Source organism: Anolis carolinensis, chromosome 1 (genome assembly GCF_035594765.1).
Source record: "Anolis carolinensis isolate JA03-04 chromosome 1, rAnoCar3.1.pri, whole genome shotgun sequence".
NCBI classification, from domain to species: Eukaryota; Metazoa; Chordata; class Lepidosauria; order Squamata; family Dactyloidae; genus Anolis; species Anolis carolinensis.
Window position 1 is genome coordinate 262,839,265 of NC_085841.1, and position 22,365 is coordinate 262,861,629.

Below are 22,365 nucleotides of genomic sequence, written 5' to 3' on the forward strand. Positions count from 1 at the left end.
CCAAAATCTTTTGGGATGCTTCAAGTAACTTTCTTAACCCTCAGCCTCAAGACTTCTACTATGTTAACCTATTCCCACAGTTTAAAGGGAACCAGGTATCGTCCTTTGATAATCCAGGAGCATATATATGTGGGCCCAGACCACTACCAAATCCATACATGATTATCCTGGTATTTTTACATGACATTAGGCTGGATATGGCTCCTGAAATTCATTCTATTCAATTTCATAACAGACTAAAGTATCTTCTGGAACATCTGAGGGTGCATCTATGCTGTAGAATTAATACAGTTTACCATTTAATTGCTGTGGCTCTATGCTATGGAATCATGGAAGATGTAGTTGTAGAAGGTCTTTAGCCTCCTCTGTCAAAGACTCCTACTGCCTAAATAAACCATAATCCCCACGATCTCATTGAGCCATGGCAGTTAAAGTGGTGTCAAACTGCATTAATTCTAAAGAGTAGTTGTACCCTGACCTTGTTAGGAGTCAAATGTATGCAAAGATGGGGAAATTTATACACTCCAAAACCTGAACCTATTTGCCAGTTAACAGTTTGTCTTCCAACCATCTCAGAGTTGATCTGATAGTATAAAGGCTGCTATTTAGCTAAACAACAACCTGTGTTTCGATATACAGTAGGGTCTCGCTTATCCAACGTTCTGGATTATCCAACGCATTTTTGTAGTCAATGTTTTCAATACATCGTGATATTTTGATGCTAAATTCGTAAATACAGTAATTACTACATAGCATTACTGCGTATTGAACTACTTTTTCTATCAAATTCATTGTATAACATGATGTTTTGGTGCTTAATTTGTAAAATCATAACCTAATTTGATGTTTAATAGGCTTTTCCTTAATCCCTCCTTATTATCCAACATATTCACTTATCCAACATTCTGCCGGCCCATTTATGTTGGATAAGTGAGACTCTACTATATGTAGAAACATTTATTAGGTCAGTGTTGAGTCGGCCTAACATGCAAGCAAAAGATATAAAAATTCATATTTGTTTTCTTGTAAACTGCAGAACTGAGTTAATATGATAAAGATTTCCTATACTGTACTTGGTTCAGTTATGAATGAAAACAGAGACTATACTAAATTAGATGACGACTGAGGCTTGGAAGGGGAGTGCTGAAGAAACTAGATAAGATTCTGAAGTGTAAAGACATATAATTAAGTACTAAAATCAGAATCATTCAGCACACAGGATTTCCAATTTCTATGTATTGTTGTGAAAGTGGGAGGATGAAGAAAGCTGACAAGAAGAAAATCAACCCATCTGAAGCGTGGTGCTACAGAGCATTGTAAGGATACTATATACCACTAAAAAAGCAAAACAATGGGTCGAAACTCTCACTTGATACAAATGACCAAATTGTTGCTGTCATACTTTGGACATATGAGATTATTGACAGAAAGGATTATATATTCTGTGAGATAAAACCACCAAGTTTCTAAATCCCATCTTGAATTGTCTCTCCATCCTCGGGCTATCATAGCTTCTATTGCGGCTATCATATATTTTAGGATTTCTGTCCAATTATTGTTATCTTCCTTTGCCTCTATAGTGAGAGACATGAATCTGGCTTTATCCCACTTTAATTTTTCCTTATTATTTCTTCTATTACATTTCTTATTTTAGTGTAATAGTTTTTGAATTTTTCTACAATCCCACCCCATGTGGGAGAATGAACCAATTCCCCCACAATTATACCAACATTGGTTGGAAATATTTCCCATTATATGAGCTAATTGAAGGGGGGATTTTATACCATATAGAGATTATTTTCCTTTGGGTTTCTTTGATCCTCATACGTTTAATTTTCTGAATGTTGTCAATCTAAGACCTGATTAATTTCTTGCTAAAGTTTTTTTCTTGTTTCCGATTCTCTATAAGGGGATTTTTTGTGTTGTAAGATAAGGTGATTAATTCTTTGTACAAAAACTCAATAATTCCTTTGTCTTTTTTCTAGTGTAGTGGGATTTCTGCTACCTCTCTTCTTAACAATTAGTAGTGTTAAAACCAGCTACTTATAATGGCATCAGCCCTAACCAGCATAGCCAATGATAAAATATTATGGAGGCCAAAGTTGCCCGTATCTGTCCTATGTAGAAGTGTGATGCCTCATTCCAAAAAATGACACTTCGATTACATCAGATTATCCATTTATTTTAATTCTGATCTGCTATTCGATATGTAGTACAGTAGAGTCTCACTTATCCAAGCTAAACGGGCCAGCAGAAGCTTGGATAAGTGAATATCTTGGATAATAAGGAGGGATTAAGGAAAAGCCTATTAAATATCAAATTAGGTTATGATTTTACAAATTAAGCACCAAAACATCATGTTACACAACAAATTTGACAGAAAAAGTAGTTCAATACGTAGAAATGTTATGTTGTAATTACTGTATTTACGAATTTAGCACCAAAATATCATGATATATTGAAAACATTGACTAAAAAAATGGCTTGGATAATCCAGAGGCTTGGATAAGCGAGGCTTGAATAAGTGAGACTCTACTGTACATACATTTACAGCAAAACATATAGTTTTCGTAACAATGCAGAGTTCATACATCTTGCCTTTACATGGTGCCTCTGTTATTGGAAGACTGATCTCTCTCCAGGTGGAATATTCTGCATTTTGTGCAAGGTGTCTTGTTATCTTCCCCCAGAAAGCAATTGAATCTCTCTCTCTTCCCCCAGAGCTTGTTCCTGTGATTTGCTTTTTGTGTGATCCGCTTTGTACCGGTGTCACCTACGGAATACTGCCTGTGATGCCATGAATGACTCAACACATCTGCTCCTTCCAACAGATGCACACATTTCTGAAGATGAATCTTCCCATGATGAAGGCAGGGGAGGTGACGCCTTCCTCCCCCCCTCCCCACCCTGCAGTCGTGCAACCCTCCCATGGGCTCCTGGTCGAGCCAACACTAGTTTGGAAACATGTGCTTGGAGAGCAGGAAGGGCACCAACTCCTCTGTTGGAGCTGTCCTGAGGAGCATCTGAACTGCTCCATCCCATTAGTTTGTTGTTTATTCATTCAGTCGCTTCCGACTCTTTGTGGCCTCATGGACCAGCCCATGCCAGAGCTCCCTGTCACTGGGGCCACCTCCAGCTCCTTCAAGGTCAAGCCAGTCACTTCAAGGATACCATCCATCCATCCATCTTGCCCTTGGTTGGCCCCTCTTCCTTTTCCCTTCCATTTCCCCCAGCATCATTCTCTTCTCCAAGCTTTCCCATTTAGTAGCAGCCTAGTTCCCTTCTCTAGGCGTCTGAACTGCTCCATCCCATTGAGTAGCAGTCTAGCTCCCTTTTCAAAGCATCTGAACTGCTCCACCCCATTGAGTAGCAGCCTGAAGTGTAAAGACATATAATTAAGTACCAAAATCAGAATAATTCAGCAAACAGGATTTCCAATTTCTATGTATCGTTGTGAAAGCGGGAGGATGATTTCTAAGCATCTGAACTGCTCCACCCCATTGAGCAGCAGTCTAGTTCTGTTTTCTAAGCATCTGAACTGCTCCATACCGTGGAGTAGCAGCCTAGCTCCCTTTTCTAAGCCTGTGAACTGCTCCATCCCATTTAGTAGCAGCCTAGTTCCCTTCTCTAGGCGTCTGAACTGCTCCATCCCATTGAGTAGCAGTCTAGCTCCCTTTTCAAAGCATCTGAACTACTCCATCCCATTGAGTAGCAGCCTAGTTCCCTTTTCCGCCCCCTAACCTATTATTCCTTGGGCTGACAGAGGTATAGGAGGGGAGCGCTCCAAGCAGTGTCATGGCAATGTTCCTATGCGCCTTCGCGCCAATCCCCGATTCGTGGCGTGCTTTTCTTGGCACGATTTGATCCGAGGGAGTTCTCGGCCTTCCTCTGAGGCTGAGAGACTGTGACTTCGCCCGAGTGGGACTCGAACCCCGCTCTACAGGAGCCCTGTCCACTTGCCACGCTGCCTCTCCTTCCCATGCATTGCAGAGCACCTCCAGCCTCCTTGGGGGCCCTGCGACTTCTCCTCAAAGGTGACTCCAGGAGCCAGGCGACTTGGGACCCGACGCGACTGCGGATTACCTTTCTTCCCCTCCCGACGAGGCTTTATTTCTTTGGGCGCCAACTCGGTGGCTGAGCGCCACCTGAAATGGTCTTCCCAGCCTGGCTGTGAAGTTTGGCAGCGCCTGGAAAAGAGAGAGGGGAGGGAGGGAGGGCTTCTCCCGCCTCTTCCTCCTCCTCCTCCTCGCCGGGTTCCCGCCGCTCGCCTTGGCTCTTAATCGCTTTCCTTCTTCTCGTCAGGCAGTGTCCTGGAGGAGAAGGCGCCCCAAGCCTCTCTCTGTCTCTCCCGTCTCCTCCTGAAGAGAGAGACCCCTGAGGGCTGCCTGCTACCTCTCCTCAGCTGCATCAAGGGCTCGCCTTGCGCCGAGAAGGGACGGGGTGTGGAGGAGGCTTTCCTCGTTCCTGAGCGGCATGGAGTGGGGCAGCCTGGGCGCCGCTTCTCCCACCGAAGGCTCCCGGGAGAGGTGAGCCGCATGAAGAAGGAGGCGGCGGGGGAGGAGGGGGCGGCGGCTCCGTGTTCTCTCTAGAGGGTGGGCCATGGGGTCCAACGGCACCGAGGGGGCGCCCCCCAACGCCTCCGCGCCCTTGCCCCCCGGCGCCTGCCCCACGCCGCCCGCCGAGCCCGAGCACAACTTCGCCGCCCTGGCCTTCGGCGTCTTCCTCATCCTCTTCATCATCGGCGGGAACCTGCTGGTCTGCCTCAGCGTCTGCACCGAGAAGGCGCTCAAGACCACCACCAACTACTTCATCGTCAGCCTCGCCGTGGCCGACCTGCTCCTCGCCCTCCTCGTCCTGCCCCTCTTCGTCTACTCCGAGGTAAGGCGCGGGAGGCCGAGGCGCAGGGGAAAACTTCGGACGGACCGCCAGGCCTTTGGGACTTCAACTCCAATTGTGAGAGCTGAAGTCCAAAACGTCTTGAGGGCCGAAGTTTGCCCCTATACCCATATCATGTAGTTCAGGGCAGTTCCGACTGTATTCTATGGCACTAGATCCAACCTTGACTTTTTTTATAGTGTCAGAAGCGACTTGAGAGCATACTGCCCTCATACTACAGCTAACACCTCCCAACGAAGGATTCCCCCAGGCAGGAATCAGCCAGGCTTTGAAGTTGCAAGGCTATTCATTGCTAATCAAGCTGGCTGATTACAACATTCACACTTGCCTCAGGCACACAAGAGTTCATTCTTCCCACTCTGAACATTCCACAGATATATAAACTCCACTTGACTAGTTTCCAATAGACCTGACAATCTCTAAGGATGCCTGCCATAGATGTGGGTGAAACATCAGGAGAGAATGCTTCTGGAACATGGCCATACGGCCTGGAAAACTCACAGCAACCCACTGATTCCGGCCACGAAAGCCTTTAACAACACTTGGGACAACATACTGCGCGTCGCTTCTGGTGTGAGTGAACTGGCCGTCTACAGAGACGTTGCCCAGGAGACGCCGGGTGTGTTATTGGGAGGCTTCTCTCATGTCCCTACAAGCTAGAGCCAGCAGTTGGGAGCTCACCCTGTCTCCAGCAACCTTCAGGTCAGCAACCCAACTTTCAGGTCAGCAGTTCAGCTGGTACAAGGGTTTAATCCATTGCGCCACCACGGCTTCTGCCTTTGCTTCTTCCCCGCAGTCCTTTCTTTTCCAGGGTTACTTGGGACTATTTGCATCGCCATGCTGCCCTTTAATGTCTAAAAATAAAATAAAGAAAAAGGGAAGCCTAGAAAACATGGGGTATTTTTTTACACCTATTTGGGGAGTATGGTTCATTCCTCCACAAAGTAAGAACAGCCAGATGCAATTAGTTCTGGAATGGGAATACATCCTTATTTGCAGTCATAAAATCATAGAGTTGGAAGAGACCACAAGGGCCACCCAGTCCATTCTGCCATGCAGCAACACACAATCAAAGCACTCCCAATAGATGACCATCCAGCCTCTTCTTAAAACCTCCAGAGAAGGAGAGTCCACCACCCTCTGAGGTAGCATATTCCACTATCCAACAGCTCTTAATGTCAGGAAGTTCTTCCTAATGTTTAGGTGGAATATTTTTTCCTGCAATTTGAATCCATTGCTCCCTGTCCTACTCTCAAGAGCTCAGCAAGCAAACTTGCCCCATCTTCAATGTGACATCCTTTCAGATATTTAAACATGGCTCTCATGTCCCCTCTCACCCTTCTTTTCTCCAAGCTAAATATCCCCAGCCATTCCATTTCCGAGCAGCATAACCATCTGGCTTTAACGGTTTAAGTGTTGGACTGCCACTCTGGAAACTAGGGTTCATGTCCCCATTTAGCCATGAATACCATCTGCGTAACTTTTGGCAAGTTACACTCTCTCAGCCTCAAAGGAAGGCAATAACAAACCTTGAAATAAATATTGCCAAGATCACCCTATTATAAGTTCTCATTTTGTGGTTGTATATCTTCAAGTCAATTCGAGCTCACGGAGACCCCATCACTGGATTTCTGGGGCTGAGAGTGGGTGTCATTCAGAGCCTCCCATTGGGTTAGATCACATTAAGTCAGAAATGACTTGAAGGCACACAATAAGTGCCCTCCTTTCAAACTACAGGAAAAGAGATTGCTCTTGAACGTTAGGAAAAACATTCTTATGGTAAGCTGCCTGGGAGTGGAATCTCTTTCTGTGGTGGTTTTTAAACAGAGGCTGGGTTGCCATCTGTCAGGAGTGCTTTGATTGTGTATTCCTGTGTGGCTGGAGGCTGGGCTGGATGGCCCTTGTTCTAGTTCACAGAATCTTAGAACAAAACCCAGACCTTCCCTGGGTCACACATTTACAAGAAGGCTACAATATGACTCGAGGGTTCAAAAAAGGGCACCATATTATTGCAATAGTGCTGGGTTAATGCTCTACTACTGTGCACATACACGTTTATAGGGTTATTTTTAGATGGTTGGATTGTTCAGAATTTGGCAATTTGTTGGCACTTCATCAGCCATAGCCAATAGTGGTGATTGGGGGGGGGGGGGGGTGATGAGAACTGCAGCCCCAAAGCACCCGGAGAAGTGTAAATGGGCCACCCTAGCACTAGCAGAACTATGACAGTGCAGATAAGTGAATTTCAGCATATGTACCATGTTATGTTTTAGTGCTACCTAGGGAATAAGGTTAGAGAGCACGGCACCTGCCAGATGGTTCTTCTCTGTACATCTGTTTGAAATGCATAAACCCCACTGCTCATTACTGAGATGTAAACTCTGTATAGTCCTTGCATGGGAGATTGTCCTGCATCGCTGTAGCATTCGGGAAACTTCAGGGTCATGTAGCTGTTAATGTTGGGAATGCCATTTCACTGTTTTGGACTGTGTTGGGCATTGCTACTATAAGTTGGTGAGACCACTGTGGGCTGTGTAGTTTCTGATATCTTGGGAGTCTGGGTGTTGTGTAGATGCCAGTCATTTGGGGTCCAAACGAATGAAGTGCCACTTTATTTTGCCATTGAGATGAAGCTTACACCATGGGTGCTAGTAAGATCATCAGAAATATCTGATGTATATGCCATGAGGGCAACTGTAGGGTTCAGAGTTGGTGAACCTCTTTACCTGAGAAAAGCCCCTGGAGGTGTGCCTTGCAAACAAAGTGACTGTGTTGTTGCTTTCTTTCTCAGACCAGCAGAGGTTTAACAAAGCATTGCCGCACTTCTGTGCTGTTCTTGTTTTTTTTTTTAATAAATCAGAAAACATTCCCATCAATTTATCATATAGCATGAACATTTCCACCCCATGTTTATACCTTATTTTCTTTTTTTGGTTATTTAATATTTAATGTTTATTTTACTTAAGTGATATTTGTCTTTACTGTTCTAATGTAGCACAAATCCTACGTAAAATCATACTACGTATTTTTGACATTAATATTGAAATTTGAAATATATACAGAAAGTCTTTACTTTCCTACATAGATGATCAAGGTTCTCATTATAATTTTAATGAAACAAATGTCTGAGTGGTATTCATTTATTTAAGCAATTTGCTTTACTGCCTGTTAACCTACCAGGGCCCCAAGACAAATACAATAGAACGGGTCTGGGCAGCAGAATCTGCGATTTGTTTCACATCAGGTTCAGTACAAAATGGACAAAAACAGCTGTTTGTGAAAAAACTGAGGTTTGCTGACTAGTCTTACATTTGTAAAAACAAGGTTTGGGATGTCCTCCTTCAGTGTGAACATCAAGTTGGCTAAAATCAGTTTGTGATTTGATTTTGCATTCTAAAGCAAAACAAAAAACAAAAATACACAAACAATGTAAACATTTGTTGAGGAGGTACCCAAAGTTGTTGATGGCTTGAATACAGGCTCAAAACATTGTTCAGTTTGTCTCATTAGATCACATTCTAATGCTCATGGCTCCATGTTCAAACATGTAGATTTATGAAACCCACGAGGCAGGCAGAAAATCACTTTAAATTGCAGTATAGTTATGTCAGTTAAGAATGTTAAAAGCACTAGCTAAGAGGCAGGGGAACAAGGTATCTTTTACTGTGTGTGAGTGAAGAAAAGGAGGTTTAGGCTTAGTTGATAGTTGAATGAAAGGCTTCCTGAGAAGCCCTGTGCTTGCAACATTGAATTCAATAGAGGGAGGAAAGGATGGTAGTATAATGCCATTCTGTTGAATTCACTTTGAATTCCAGGCTGTTGATTTTTTGGGGGGGGGGGATGGGCTTTTTGTTAATGTCTTTCTGTTGAGAGTGTGACACTGGAAATGATGGTGCTGATAATGATAGGCTAAGATCAGAGAGCACTAAAATCAAAACATATAATAATGAAATATACTTAATAATCTTGTAGTAGTCACTCATTACTTCTATGTTAGTCTGCCTCATAATTACTTGTGATGAGAAAAAAGAAAAAAATGCAAGAAGTTTTGCACCATCTTAAACCATTGAGAGGAAGGGTATGGCAGAAATAAATATTGGCAGGTCAGTTTTGAGTAAAGGTCTACAAAAGACATATGATCAGTCAAGCAAAACAACAACAGCAATAATAATCATTATCATCATCATCATCATCATCATCATTTGTAACCCACCCTATATCTCCAAAGGGACTAATTATTCTCTGAGATTGTGTACACAACTCTTCCATTTGTTAATATTCGAACAGATTTAGGATAGTTTGTCCTGCTATTACAATCCTTCTTTCTCTTGTTGCACTATTAGCAATACTTTGCAATTTCATTTTTTAGATATGAGAAAAAAAGACTTTAAAGAATGGAAATTTGCTGAAATCAGAGAACGTGTCTGATTCAGAAATATAGTTTCTCTTTAGATCTGTTCAATCCAAACCCAAGACTGCCAAAATGTTAGGCAAGACTGGATCATCATAAATACCTAATCTATAATCACCCTTTCACAGAATCTGGCACAAAAGCTGAAAAGCATTTATGTAAACTGTTGACTCAGTAAATCCACTAAAGCTTAGGGTACAAGAAATGTGTTTGTCTCTATGGTACTCTAAGACTCTCTTATTATCTTAGGGCCCTTCCACACAGCCATATAACCCAGAATATCAAGGCAGAAAATCCCACAATATCTGCTTTGAACTGGGTTATCTGAGTCCGCACTGCCATATATTCCAGTTCAAAGCAGATAATGTGGGATTTTATTCAGCTGTGTGGAAAGGGCCTTAGCTACAGCAGACTGACATGGCTCTCCTTCTGGAAAGTGTGTAATGCAAGTGATTTTGAAGTTATTAATTTATTCTTTAAACAAGTTTCAGTCATGTAGAATTTTATGGGTTTATGTAATGTAAATGCTATTATAGACAGTCACAGATCAATGCCACTGAGTTTTGTAGAAATTATCATAAGAAATGCAGTTTAAGATTGTCATATGGAAGGGATGGGTAATCTTGTAGAAAATATTTGAATCATTAGAGGTAAATAAATAAAAACACCATTAATGCTAATTTAATGTATTTAATTGATGCCTGAGAGGCTTATAGTGCCTGAGAGACCAAGATTTCACAAACAAGCAGATATAATAAAGAAGCCTTCTGTATGTGGCAGAATAAACAAATATTTGTATTGTGGGGTGCACATCTGGAAATCTTATTGCTCTAGAGCTAAGCATTTGTTTACAAGATACTGGATTCACCTGGTCTAAGCAGAAGGGGCCATATCACACTCTAAAACTATGGGCCAACCCTGTTACAAACTTTTGTTTACTTGGCAACTGGAAACTAGAATTAGGAACAGAGGAATAAGTGGACAATTTTCCTGGTTTGTTCAGTTGTCGGGTCTAAGGGTAATTTTGTCAGATTTCAATGTATATGTATATCTGTATGTCAAGTTTATTTGTTGAAAGGTACAGTGTTTTGTTTTCTCAGCTGCAAAATAATGCTCAAAGCAGGTGTGCCAGTTGCTCTTAGATCGGATTCAAAGTCATTTGAAGTTAATGGAAGTCTTGTGAGGCAGAGGTGTGAGAGGAGCTAAATGTGGAGTAGATTGAATGTCAGGAATATGTATTAGAATATGAATTAGAAACAGTGATGCGCCACATACTGCACCCTATTATTATCCATTATCTTAGCAGGCTGTTATTAGTTGAAAAAAACACTCATGTTTCCAAGGGTACCTCTCATTTAAAGAAGAAAAGAAGCCTGTTGAGCAAATACTAATGAATCCAGCTATTCTGTAAAGTTTGCTGAGGATCTGAGTTCAAGTATTCTGAAAACTCCAGGTCATAATTTCTGTCCAGACAGAATTTCCCTGATGGGCCAGGATAAATCAGCTAAGAGACAGGACACCAAGTTTAAAGACATTTGTACATGGTGTCCTATGCATTTGAAAGCCAGGTCAGGAGGCAAGCAGGATTTATTAAAGCTTTATGAGATTAGTGTGGCCTGGAAGTAAAGTCAGTTATTGGAGTGGAGTCTGGAATTGATGGACGGCGAGTGTGTGGTACCATGGTGACTCCGGCTCCTTCTACACTGCCATATAAAATCCGTATTATCTGCTTTGAACTGGATTATATGGCAGTGTAGATTTATATAATCCAGTTCAAAGCAGATAGTGTTGATTATTTGGTTTGATAATCTGGATTGTACGGCAGTGTAGAAGGGGCCCTAATGGCACTGGTTCGTGGCACTGCAGGAAAGTGATAGAGCATGCCTGCCCAACCTGCAGCTCACTGGGTTTAATGCAGCCCACAGCTGTTTAATGCATCCTTGCTTTAAACTGTTTTTGTTGTCCCAGGCAGTCAGCAATTGACAGATTTTTGAATGCTGGTTAATCAAAAAGTATACAGGATTTTCCTACAAGATTTTCCAAACCAGCAATATAATTGGATACAAGAGACAAAACAGTGTCTTTTTGCCTTCAGAAAGTAACTGGTTTATGTTTCTGCTATGACAAGTTCCATTTTGGGCTTATAGGGGTTAACATCCCAACAGGAAATGTAATGAAACCCTGGTGGCATAATTTAGGAGAGGGACCATTATTGTTACCATTAATGGTAAAGTATGTAGTATTGTGCAAGATCATACAGGAATGGAAAGCACTCTTCAGAATATTATGTAAATGATTACAATTACTAATATCTGACCATGTAAACATGTTTGAGAAGAACAGATGCTCTGGCCATTTATCTGCAGTGTTAGTAGTCGTCCAAAACTGATTTCGTACATATGAAGCCATCAAGCCTGAATAGCCTAAAAGCACCAAATCCCATCTGGTCTTAGAAGCACAGCAGGGCTCTTGTTAGTGTTTAGTTGGGAAACCACCAACAGATATCTGTTGCTGTAGATCAGGGGTCCCCAAACTAAGGCCCGGGGGCCGGATGCGGCCCTCCAAGGTCATTTACCTGGCCCCTGCCCTCAGTTTTATAATATTATTGTATATACATATAATATTGATAATAATATTATAATGTAATACAATATAACACTAATAATATTACCATATAATAATATTAATTATACATTCTATATTACATATAATATTACTAATAATATTACAGTATAGTGGTATAGTTCAATATAATAATATTTAATGCTAATATTGTGCTATGCTAATAATATAATATATTGTATGTACATATAATTTGTAAGCCACTCTGAGTCCCCTTTGGGGTGAGAAGGGTGTGATACAAATGTAGTAAATTAATAGAGTAAATAAATAAATAAATTTTAGACTTAGGCTCGCCCAAAGTCTGAAATGACTTGAAGGCACACAACAACAACAACAACAATCCTAATTAACTTGACTATCTCATTGGTCAGAAGAAGGACCACACTTCCCATTGAAATCCTGATAAATGTATGTTGGTTAAAATTGTTTTCATTTTTAAATATTGCATTGTTTTTTCGTTGTTGTTGTTGTTGTTGTTTTTGCACTACAAATAAAACATGTGCAGTGTGCATCGGAATTTGTTTTTGTTTTTTTTCAAATGATAATCCGGCCCCTCAACAGTCCGAAGGATTGTGGACTGGCCCTCGGCTTAAAAAGTTTGAGGACCCCTGCTGTAGATTATATCCCTGAGGAAGGAACTGGCAAAACCACCTCAGAATGTTCCTGGCCTAAAAAAAACAACCCATGAAATTATGCGTTGCCATAGTTCGACAAGATGACCTGAAGGCACGTATATGAAGCCCATTCTTGATCTGGATGCGTATCAGGAGACTGTATTAGAAGCTGTATCCATAGGAAGTTAAAGCAAGAAATATTATATATATATCACGGCCCTTCCAGACAGCGTCAAAATGCAGGACAAGTAAGTGGAGCAAAAAATCACCATACCCAACAGCAAGTCCAGACATGGAACTGTCGGTCCCGGTCAATGCTCCCCTGGTGTCCTGATAAATTTGTTTGTAGTGAATTTTAGAAACCCACAAGATGGACGGGGAACATCTGTCGGAAGTTTACTTTTTTTTAATTGACTCTTCGAGATGTGCTGGACCTCATATGCGCTACTGCACATATTGAAATGTGTAAACAAGCAGATTTCTTATTATCTATCCTCTCCCTACTTTAAATTCAAGCTGTGTTTAATTTCATAAACATCAGAACAAAGGAATAGTTGCAGAGAACTCTCATTATTGCTTTTTGATTTTTCTTCCTGTGTGTCCATGGCTCCAATTGTTTACAGCCCTGATTAGCTGTTTTGGGATTTTAAAATGCAGGAGCAGTCCACACCAGTGTATAGGAGTGAAGTCACATGTTTTTCTTGAGTGCAGGGATTTACAGTCATGCAAATATGCAAAATTTCAGTCGAAATCGGGTTTTAAGTGCACCTTTTTATCACATGTTTTCCAGCTGTTAATCCGAATTTTTCTTAAACCATTTTTTTTAGCCATCCCTTTTTATCTTGGTTTCTTCCACATTTTAGGGGCTGTGTATAACCCCCCCCCCCCCCCCCACACACACACACACAGACACTTCTTTGTGCGTTTGCTGAATTACATAAGATCCAAGTTTGGAAGCAAGGTGCGCCCATTTCTAAAACTATTATTCACATAGGTGATAAGGATCTGTTTGAATAACTATATATTACCTTTTTCTGGTAAAACATGGTAAACATCCGGCCACTCAGGATAGACAAATATGGATGCAATGACCCATTGAGATGTTTGAGATGTTAAGGACTGAAATGACACAAGAAAATGCAAGGCTTAAAAAGGCCTTGCATTTAAAAAAGAAAATACATCTACCTAAGAAGTGAAAGGTGCTTGTTTTGCAAATGGAATTTGCATATAGAGTCTGTATATATGGCTTTGTTTCTAACTTCCTCATTGCAAATTTTCTTTGCTTTTTATCTCATAGCTGTTATTTTGTCCTGCCCCCACCCCCAAAAAAGAATGATGTACTTTCTTTTACCTGAGTACAAAACAGTTACTGCTATTAAGGTCTTGTTTTGGGGGCTTCATGCATCTCATTCTAATATCTCTAGATACATTCTGCTAATCATACAATATTTACAATCCAGTGGTGTTTGCAAGTAGTTTGCTTTGCTCAGATGCTTGGGAGTTATGGAATCGGTACTGTTACTTTTAATGATTATTGTACGGTTAATTGTTGCCATGATACAGGCTTGGCCCACTGAAAGGTTTGGAGACCAGTTTCCCCTTTTGCCTTTTGTTATACATAAGCCTAGTTAGCTTACTTGTTTTTTACTGTTTCTTTGACTTCTTGTTGTAATGTATATTATTATCTATTGTATTGTTTTAATTGTGTTATGATATGTTGTTTTTATATTTTATTATATTGTATTGCTCTGGGCATGGCCCCATGTAAGCCGCCCCGAGTCCCTGTTGGGGAGATGGTGGCGGGGTATAAATAAAGTTTCATTATTATTATTATTATTATTATTCAGTCCCTCCTTATTGCCACAGATGTAAAATACAAATATCCTAGGAAAAATCACTTTTAGTGATTATTGTAAGGTTAATTGCTTGCATGATGCAGGTTTAGCACGCTGAAAGACAACTGTTTGGTATTCCGATTCCCTTTTGGCCATTTCTTACACATAAGCATAGTTAGCTTGCTTTTTAATGATTTCAGTCACTCTTTAGCAGCTCAGATGGAATATGCAAATACCCTAGGAAAATAATCTTAAATTAAATAATTCAGTATGTACTTCCTCTGAGTGTACACCTTATTATTGCTTGAAGGGAGTTTCTCACTTTATCTCATGGTGGAGCTAGTCCTGCTAATTCAGAAGCCTTTTTTTTGTTCTTGAGCTGTTTTCCAAATTCCTGTCCTCTTTTGTGATTTTTGGAAAAGGTTTCCTCCATCCCTCCCTCCCTGTTTGAAGATTTGTACCGGGGGATGGAGAAGCATTACACATAAATCACGTGTAATCCCAAGGGCTTTTTTTGCATCCCCAATAGAGCTCTCCAAATCTAGCCTGCCCTTCTGCATTTTGGGGAAAATTCTAAAAATGCCTTCTAGATTTGGAGACCTCTAGGAGTTTTTTACATGAGACAAGTTGACTCTGCCCCTTCAAGCTCTAAAATAAAAAAAAGAAGATGGTATTTAGCTACCACTGGTTTTGGTTTTTTTTTTTTACTTTTGTGGGTATGGTGCAACCTAGAATAAATGCTGGGGGGAAAACCTTGCCCATCCCTTGCCTTCTGTGTCTTTCAGTCAAATGAGTCTCAAGGTAGCTTATACACAATAAGTAATATGTCAATCCCATCACCACAACCTTGTGCACATACAACCTAGAAACTTTTCATCTAGTACTTCTCAGGATATCTAGCATCTTTCTAGAGTACCAGAGCCCAATGCCATACTTTGTGCCATATTAACGTGTATTCACATAGTTTCTTGGAAGCTTGGAAGACATTGCAGTAATGATTGAACCTATTTTTCCTTATCTCAGGTTATTTCCATTTCCTAAACCATATTTGGATATTACATTAGACTATTTTGTAAAGATATAAGCCTCCTTTTAACAAGATCTTCTGTTTTTTTTAGTTGCTCGCATAAATGAATCAAATACTGATCTAGGGACTGGGATAAATCCAAAGCAAATCCCATCTGATACACCCTTTGGATTATTGTGACACCATCCTAGAGGAAAAAGTATAATGAAATAGATTTTTACATAGAACGGGCGTATCAAATAATAGGGATCCCAATTCTGGAAGTAGGAATTGTGTGTCTGTATGTGTCATTAAGTCAAATTAAAGCATTCAGCAAGAAAGCTTGTACACAGGAGATTTATAATTATAAGATTGCATCTGGGGATTAGTTTGTCTTCCAAATCTGTAGATAAAATAAACATCTTAAATTATTTTGATATGATTCCTGGAGTTAAAGCTTTTGTAACACCGGGTGATCTCAGGAAGATGGTTAAGGCTGGGAGATGGCTACAGAATAGCAGGTTTCTGCTCCCTCCTGTCTAGCATAAATTCACTTATATCCTTACTTAATAGGACTTGTTGATATTTGCCTTCTTCATTTATCAAGATCTGTTGACCAGCTTATACAAACCTAGTAAGAAAGAACTCTTGATTAGTATCAGTGCAATGCTATAAGATGAGGTTTTGTAGAGGATCCGGTAACTGTCCTTGAAAAGAGGAATTGAGGGATCCCACTGCCCACACTATGATGAAGGAATAAGGCAAAATCCACTGTGAGACTTAACCAATTGTTGGATTTAGCAAAATACTTCCATGGAATCCATGAGATTTATGTAAGTATTGATTTATAATTCAGCAATAGATTCCTTAAGTGTAGTTTCTGAACCCCTTTAAGATCTTTCTACCAGCTTCTCACCTTTGAGATCTAAAATACAAATCTTACCTCTGTGGTTCTTAACCGTTGGGTCCTCAGATGTTTTGGCCTTCAACTCCTAGAAATCCTAAAAGCTGGTAAACTGGCTGGGATTTCTGGGAGTTGTAGGCCAAAACACCCAGGGACCCACAGGTTGAGAATCAAAGCCTTACATAGAAACACTGGTAATTTTGATATGTTTTTCTCAGAGGTTGGAAGTAATGAGATAGAAAAAGTCTAGTTATCTATAATGAATCTATCTTTCTGCTGTCTTTTGAAGAGGGCACCAAAAATTGCATCTTAAAGCTAACAAGGGAACAACATTGGTTTATTGGAAATAACATTCTGAATTATATTTCCTTTAAAAGAGCATTTTAGAGTAATTTTGATAGAATTCCTGGTGTTTTATACTATTTCATCAACTTGTTTTTTTTTTAACCATGAAAATAACAAAAACAAATTAAGTGATACAAGTGACTCAGCAGCAATAAGTAATGGGAATGAGTTATGTATTAAAAGTATCCTTCCAAGCTCAAGCTTTTCTTATATAACACACCAAAATAGGGATTTTATAAGAAATAGAAAATGTTGTTGGAGCTACCATTAGTTTGGGAGGGTTGGCAGCTTTGCTGTTTTCCTCTACTATGTTTTATTTCTACCTGCCAAACCAGAAAAATGTGCTTGCAAGTCATTTGGAGAACAATGGGGAATGTTTTTCTTCTTCTGTTAGGATCTCATAGGCCTTTATATCATCTCCAGTGCAAATTCTATTAGTATTGGATGAAATACGATGCCAGCAGGCAGTTCATTTAACATTATAGCCCTTTCTTGGCTAGGTTGTTGCTTGCCTATTCAGCCGAACCTGGGTTAACCACTTTGCTACTTATTTTTAATACAGTTCATTAAAAACAAAGAGTGAATCATCAGTGGTTGGCTGAGTGCTGTCCCTCTTGTGGGTTTTTATGTCTTTGGCTTGCTGAGGATGAGATGGGGAATAGAAAATGACATTCCATAACAAACCAAGGATGATTTTATCATTCTACAGGGAAAGCAAAAGTTTGTAGAGCCTTTATGGGATTTTCTGTACCAAGTGGTAATACATCATCTGTCGTGTATTTATTCACCCCTTTCTTTTTTTCTTTACTCTGCTTAAATATATTTATAATATTGTTCTAAATCAGAGATTCATTACATAGCAGCATTGGCCACTTAAAGAGAACCTGGCCCCTTCCACACAACTGTATAAAATCCACATTGAACTAGATTATATGGCAGTGTGGACTCAGATAACCCAGTTCAAAGCAGATATTGTGGGTTATCTGCCTTGATATTCTGGGTTATATTCTGGGTTATATGGCTGTGTGAAAGGGCCCCCTGTGACACTCCAAAACTGTTGACAGTTATCTACCTTCTTAACTTGGCCACTGGATCGTGAGAGTTGTAACCCAAAACATCAGAAGGGGAAAAGTTTCCCTTGCTCTTGACCTATTGGATAAGATCCCTGTGAAGTTTTTCTCCTTTTACTTCAGACTTGTTATGATACTAAATTCCAGCAATGACCTAGAGTCAAGCACACTGGCCAGCCATCAGTTCATGTTCAACAGGTGTTCAGCATGAACACTTGGAGAGGCAACAGAGTGACAAGTTTCCAAGCCAAAGTTGTACATTGGCCAAACAGGGACATAGGACACATTTACACTCATACTATAATGCTGCTTGGAGGACCTGGTTTACTGCTCAGGTGATTACATTCCAGACAGGCCCAAAATGCAGGACCTGTTTTGGTTTTACCTGAGGCATCCAAATAACACTTCAGGTAAAATCAAATTAATCCAGAGAAAACTAGAATTTCTCAATTTGCTCCAGATTAATAAAACACTTGGAAAGATCCAGACCTTAAGATAAGGTCCAGATCTTTCCAGGTGAGGGCCCTTTGGGGATTAACTCCTGGGACTACTTCTGCAGTCCCGGGGATCAGTTCCCACAGTGATCCTGGTTCTTTGGGCTCTAAGAGCCCCGCCCTCCCTTCCCAGCCCCCCATTTCCCCACAAAAAAACTTACTGAGGGGTGCTCAAAAATGGCATGTCAGGAGGTGGGGGCAGGGAGGAGGGTACCTCTCCCCTCCTAACATGCCATTTTTGAGCACCAGGAGAGCTGTCCGGAGGGGTCTGCACTTCTGGCAGGCCCCTTAGATAAGTCTGGGGAGGGTGGGGAATAGGGGCTGGCTGGATGCCCTCCCTCGTCAATCTCTGGTTGACCCAGGAGGACATGGAGCCACCCCATCTGAGAAATCCTAGGGATTGGGGGGGTGTAGTGGCCTTAATCCCGGGAGGAACCGGGTTTAAATAACCAGTTCTCCCAGAATTCTGGCTTGTCTGGAAGAGCCCTAAGAGATCTGGAACTAGTTTGATAACAAGTGGGTGATTGCATTAACCATGGAACTTGGCCTCAAATTGCTCTGAGAGTCCCACTCGCATCCCTCATTTCCAGTGCTTCGGAGGCATGTAACATGGGGGAGGGGAGAGGAAGGGACAGGTAGGAGTGGAAGTAATCAGTGACCCCTCCCAAGCAGTTGATTAGCCTCCTGCCGCCCTGCCATGTCCTTGGGGCATTTTTGGCAGCGCCTGTTTTGAAGTCTATAGTTATTCAGCAAGGGCAGGTGTTTTTAGTGTTTGCCACATTTTCAGAGTCAATTTCACCCTGGATCTGGGATACACTTGCATTTGGATACACACACACACACACACACACACACACACACACACACACACACACATATATATATATATATATATATATATATATATATATATATATATAACGGTTGATGACCAGCAACAGAAAATGTACAAGCATCAAAATAGAATAGAAACATATACATTTGGATATTAACAAACACTGTCAAAAACAGGGTTAAAACACTGTATTGGATATGGTAGTTAAAACACTTGCATTTGCTGCAGCACATTATTTGACTTGATTCAGACTTCTCTGCAACTTTTTTTAATTGAGCTGTATACTGCAGTAGCGACATACATTTTGTGGTTGCTGCAGGTTTCTTTAAGCCACATAGTGTCAGTGTAGCCTGAGAGACATAATCCAAATCAGGAAATATACAGGGTCTCAGTTGAGACTAGTCTCGCATTGGAAATGAAATGTTTTCTCAGAAGTACAAACAGTTCAGCGATTATGAACAGCGAATATACTGCAAAGCTGCGAAATTTTACTGTACAGAAAATTGAACTCGAGCTACCTGCAAACAATTGAAATTTTCATCATTTAAATATTATTGCAAGAGAGAAAATTTCCATACCATCTTCAGGTTCCCACTCACCGTCTTCATCAGGGACTGTGAACTCTTTTTTAGAGTCCTTGTCAACAGAAAACAATATTTATAATGACTGAAGAGTTTCTTATTTGAAAGACTATTTGGTCCTACTTATTTCTGTCTCTTATATAAAGAATCAGTCTAAAGCAGGCATGAGCAAACTTAAGCTGTTAAGAATTGTGAGAGGGCCCAAGTTTGCCCATGCCTATTTTGTGTGTGTGTTAGGAGCAACTTGAGAAACTGCAAGTCACTTCTGGTGTGATAGAATTGGCTGATTGCAAGGTTGTTGCCCAGGGGACACCCAGATGTTTTTACCTTCCTGCCTGGTCTAGAGGCATATGAATATGTAGCTGTTGAGATGCTAGGCTGTTAATGGGAGCGGATATAAGAGAACATACTACCCCGCTCCTGAAACAGTTTCACTGGCTACCAATTAGTTTCTGGGCCTGATTCAAACTGCTGGTTTTGACCTTTAAAGCCCTTCACAGCATTGGTCCAGATTACCTGAGAAATCAGGTCCTTTTATATGCACCAGGGAGAGCGTTAAGATCAAGTGGGGAATTGCTAGTATCCTCAAATATCCATGACACTCTCCACCTGAAGATGGCAAGAGAGGGGTCCTTCTCGGTAGTGGCCTCCTCTTTGAGGAATGCCCTCTCAGGGGAGATTAGATTTGCACCCTCGCTGTTGGAAGCCTAAAAACCTTCCTTTTAAATGAAGCTTTTGGAGGGAACTAATAATATCTGAAGATTGGGAAGGCAATTTGACCTCACCACGTATTATCAGGGTGGTTTTAAAATCTAATTTAGGGTGATTTTTACTAGTGGTTTACAGCTTTTACTAATATTTATGGTTTTAACTTGTTTTTAATTTTTATATTGTATGTTTTTACTAGCTGTAAGCTGCCTTGGGCCCTTGAGTGGGGAAAGGCAGGGTATAAATTTAACAAACAAACAAACAAACAAACAAACAAATAATGTCACGAGCTGAGTGGGAAATGTTACATTTAATAAGTTATTATTAGTTATCTAGACCCAGTCTCCAAACAGTTTCTGTAACAGCTACATTTTAAAATGTAGAACACAATTTGGATACATTTCCAAAGGATATGGGGAGTTTGCCCAACTGCTTTAGACCTTTCCTCTCCAAGGCATGGAAGGCAGGAGAGTAATCAGAAACAGCATGGCTGAGCTGAAGGGACTGCCAAGTAGGGGTCCTCATCCAAATAAGAGCTTTTATGTCAGAACAGTCCTCAAAGCCTTACCGTGCAAGAAAGTGCATCAAAGAAACACATTTCTGCTTCCACAAGTGACCCTCCTTTGAAATACATCATTTAGTGCAATTTAGCTTCCCACAAATACAGTTGACATATTCCTTCCTCCCTACCTGTGATGTCTCATGGGCCTTGTAGTCCCGTTCCTAGTGCTATTGTGGCAGATGAGGAGGAAAACATGGGATTTCCACCGGTTCAGCTTGAATCGGAGCCTCGCCACCTGGAAGATGTTTGTCCTCAGGAAGTTAACCAAACAAGCCTTGGGCAGAATTCTCCCCCGTTTTCCCGAAAGGACAATTATAATAGAGATAGAGGAGTCAGGGAGGCTAATGCCGGAGCCTCAGAATCGCTGCCAGACAATTAGCTGATTAGGTCTGCTTCCCTTGGGAAATTCTAAGGAGTCATGCATCTGGACAGAGTTGGGTTTCGCTTCTTGTTCTCCAGGGAAAGTGTTCTGTTGGCGGGAAAACAAGACCCTATATAGGGGTTTTGCCGCAAGGGGAACCTTGCGGAGTCAATTGTTCAGCTTGAGGAGAGAGATCGTGTGTGGACTTCGTACCCCAGTTCCTTGTTTCCCGGATCAAGTTTCCAGCCTTGCCTTGTTTCACGGACTTCTCTGGACTCAGTTCATGTTTCATGTTTGCCTTGTTTCAAGTTTTGATCTAGCCAAGAATCAAGTCTATTTTCCAGCCTTGTTGTCAAGCTACTTTGGACTTTAAAGACCCTGTCATTTCCCCACACTTTGCTTGGCAAAGTGTGTGTTTCGGTCAAGTGGATTAAAACTTTGAACTCTAATATCTTATAATGGACAATACATTTCTGGACTATATTTGACCTCATCTGAAAGGTCTGCTTCTGAACTTTATTCTTCACTTGTTTTTATTGACTTTATATATTTCTTTAATAAAGATATTAGATAGATTCTGGTCTCTGCGCATGGTTATTGGTGCTCTGCAGCCTGGATCCTGACACTACCACAAGAAATGTGATAGTAATTTAAAAAATAGTAAAGGTATATCTGTTTGTTCAACATCATTGAAGATCATCCTTTAAAATTACCCCTTTTCCAAGTAATTTTTGAGTCTTTGTCATGGCTGTTGTCTGCCCCAAACAGATACCCAGACAATGGATTCTAGACCATTGATGCCATAATCTTTCATCTTGCTACCTACTTTGTGTAGAGGCATTCAGAGGCCATTCTTTTTACTTATACAGGATGCCATCTTGTGTGTGTATGTGTGTGGCTTGTCAGGTGAGATGTCTCTTCCTGAGAACCTGAATATAAAATTGACAGTGCTCTCTTTTGGAAAATTCAATGACCTTCCTGCCCAATTGCCATAGAAGTTATGATTTTTTCTGCATAGTGACATTATTCTTTTGTGCAGATAAGCTCCTTCTCACTATCACTTACCATTCATAAGTTGACTTTTCCTATTATCAACATTTTGGTGTTTGTTGTTGTTTTTT

The 22,365-nt window shown here is 40.8% G+C and overlaps 1 protein-coding gene across 1 annotated transcript in view; it reads left to right on the forward strand.

Annotated features, from left to right (window-relative positions):
• The first annotated feature begins 748 nt into the window (after positions 1–748).
• Positions 749–22,365, forward strand: part of drd4 (dopamine receptor D4) — a 69,517-nt gene continuing 47,900 nt past the window's right edge. Inside the window, exons 1-2 of the mRNA XM_008108505.3 lie at positions 749–1,316; positions 2,722–4,878. Coding sequence (XP_008106712.2) covers positions 4,600–4,878 — 279 coding nt within the window. The 5' untranslated portion in view covers positions 749–1,316; positions 2,722–4,599. The remainder of the gene's footprint in view (positions 1,317–2,721; positions 4,879–22,365) is intronic.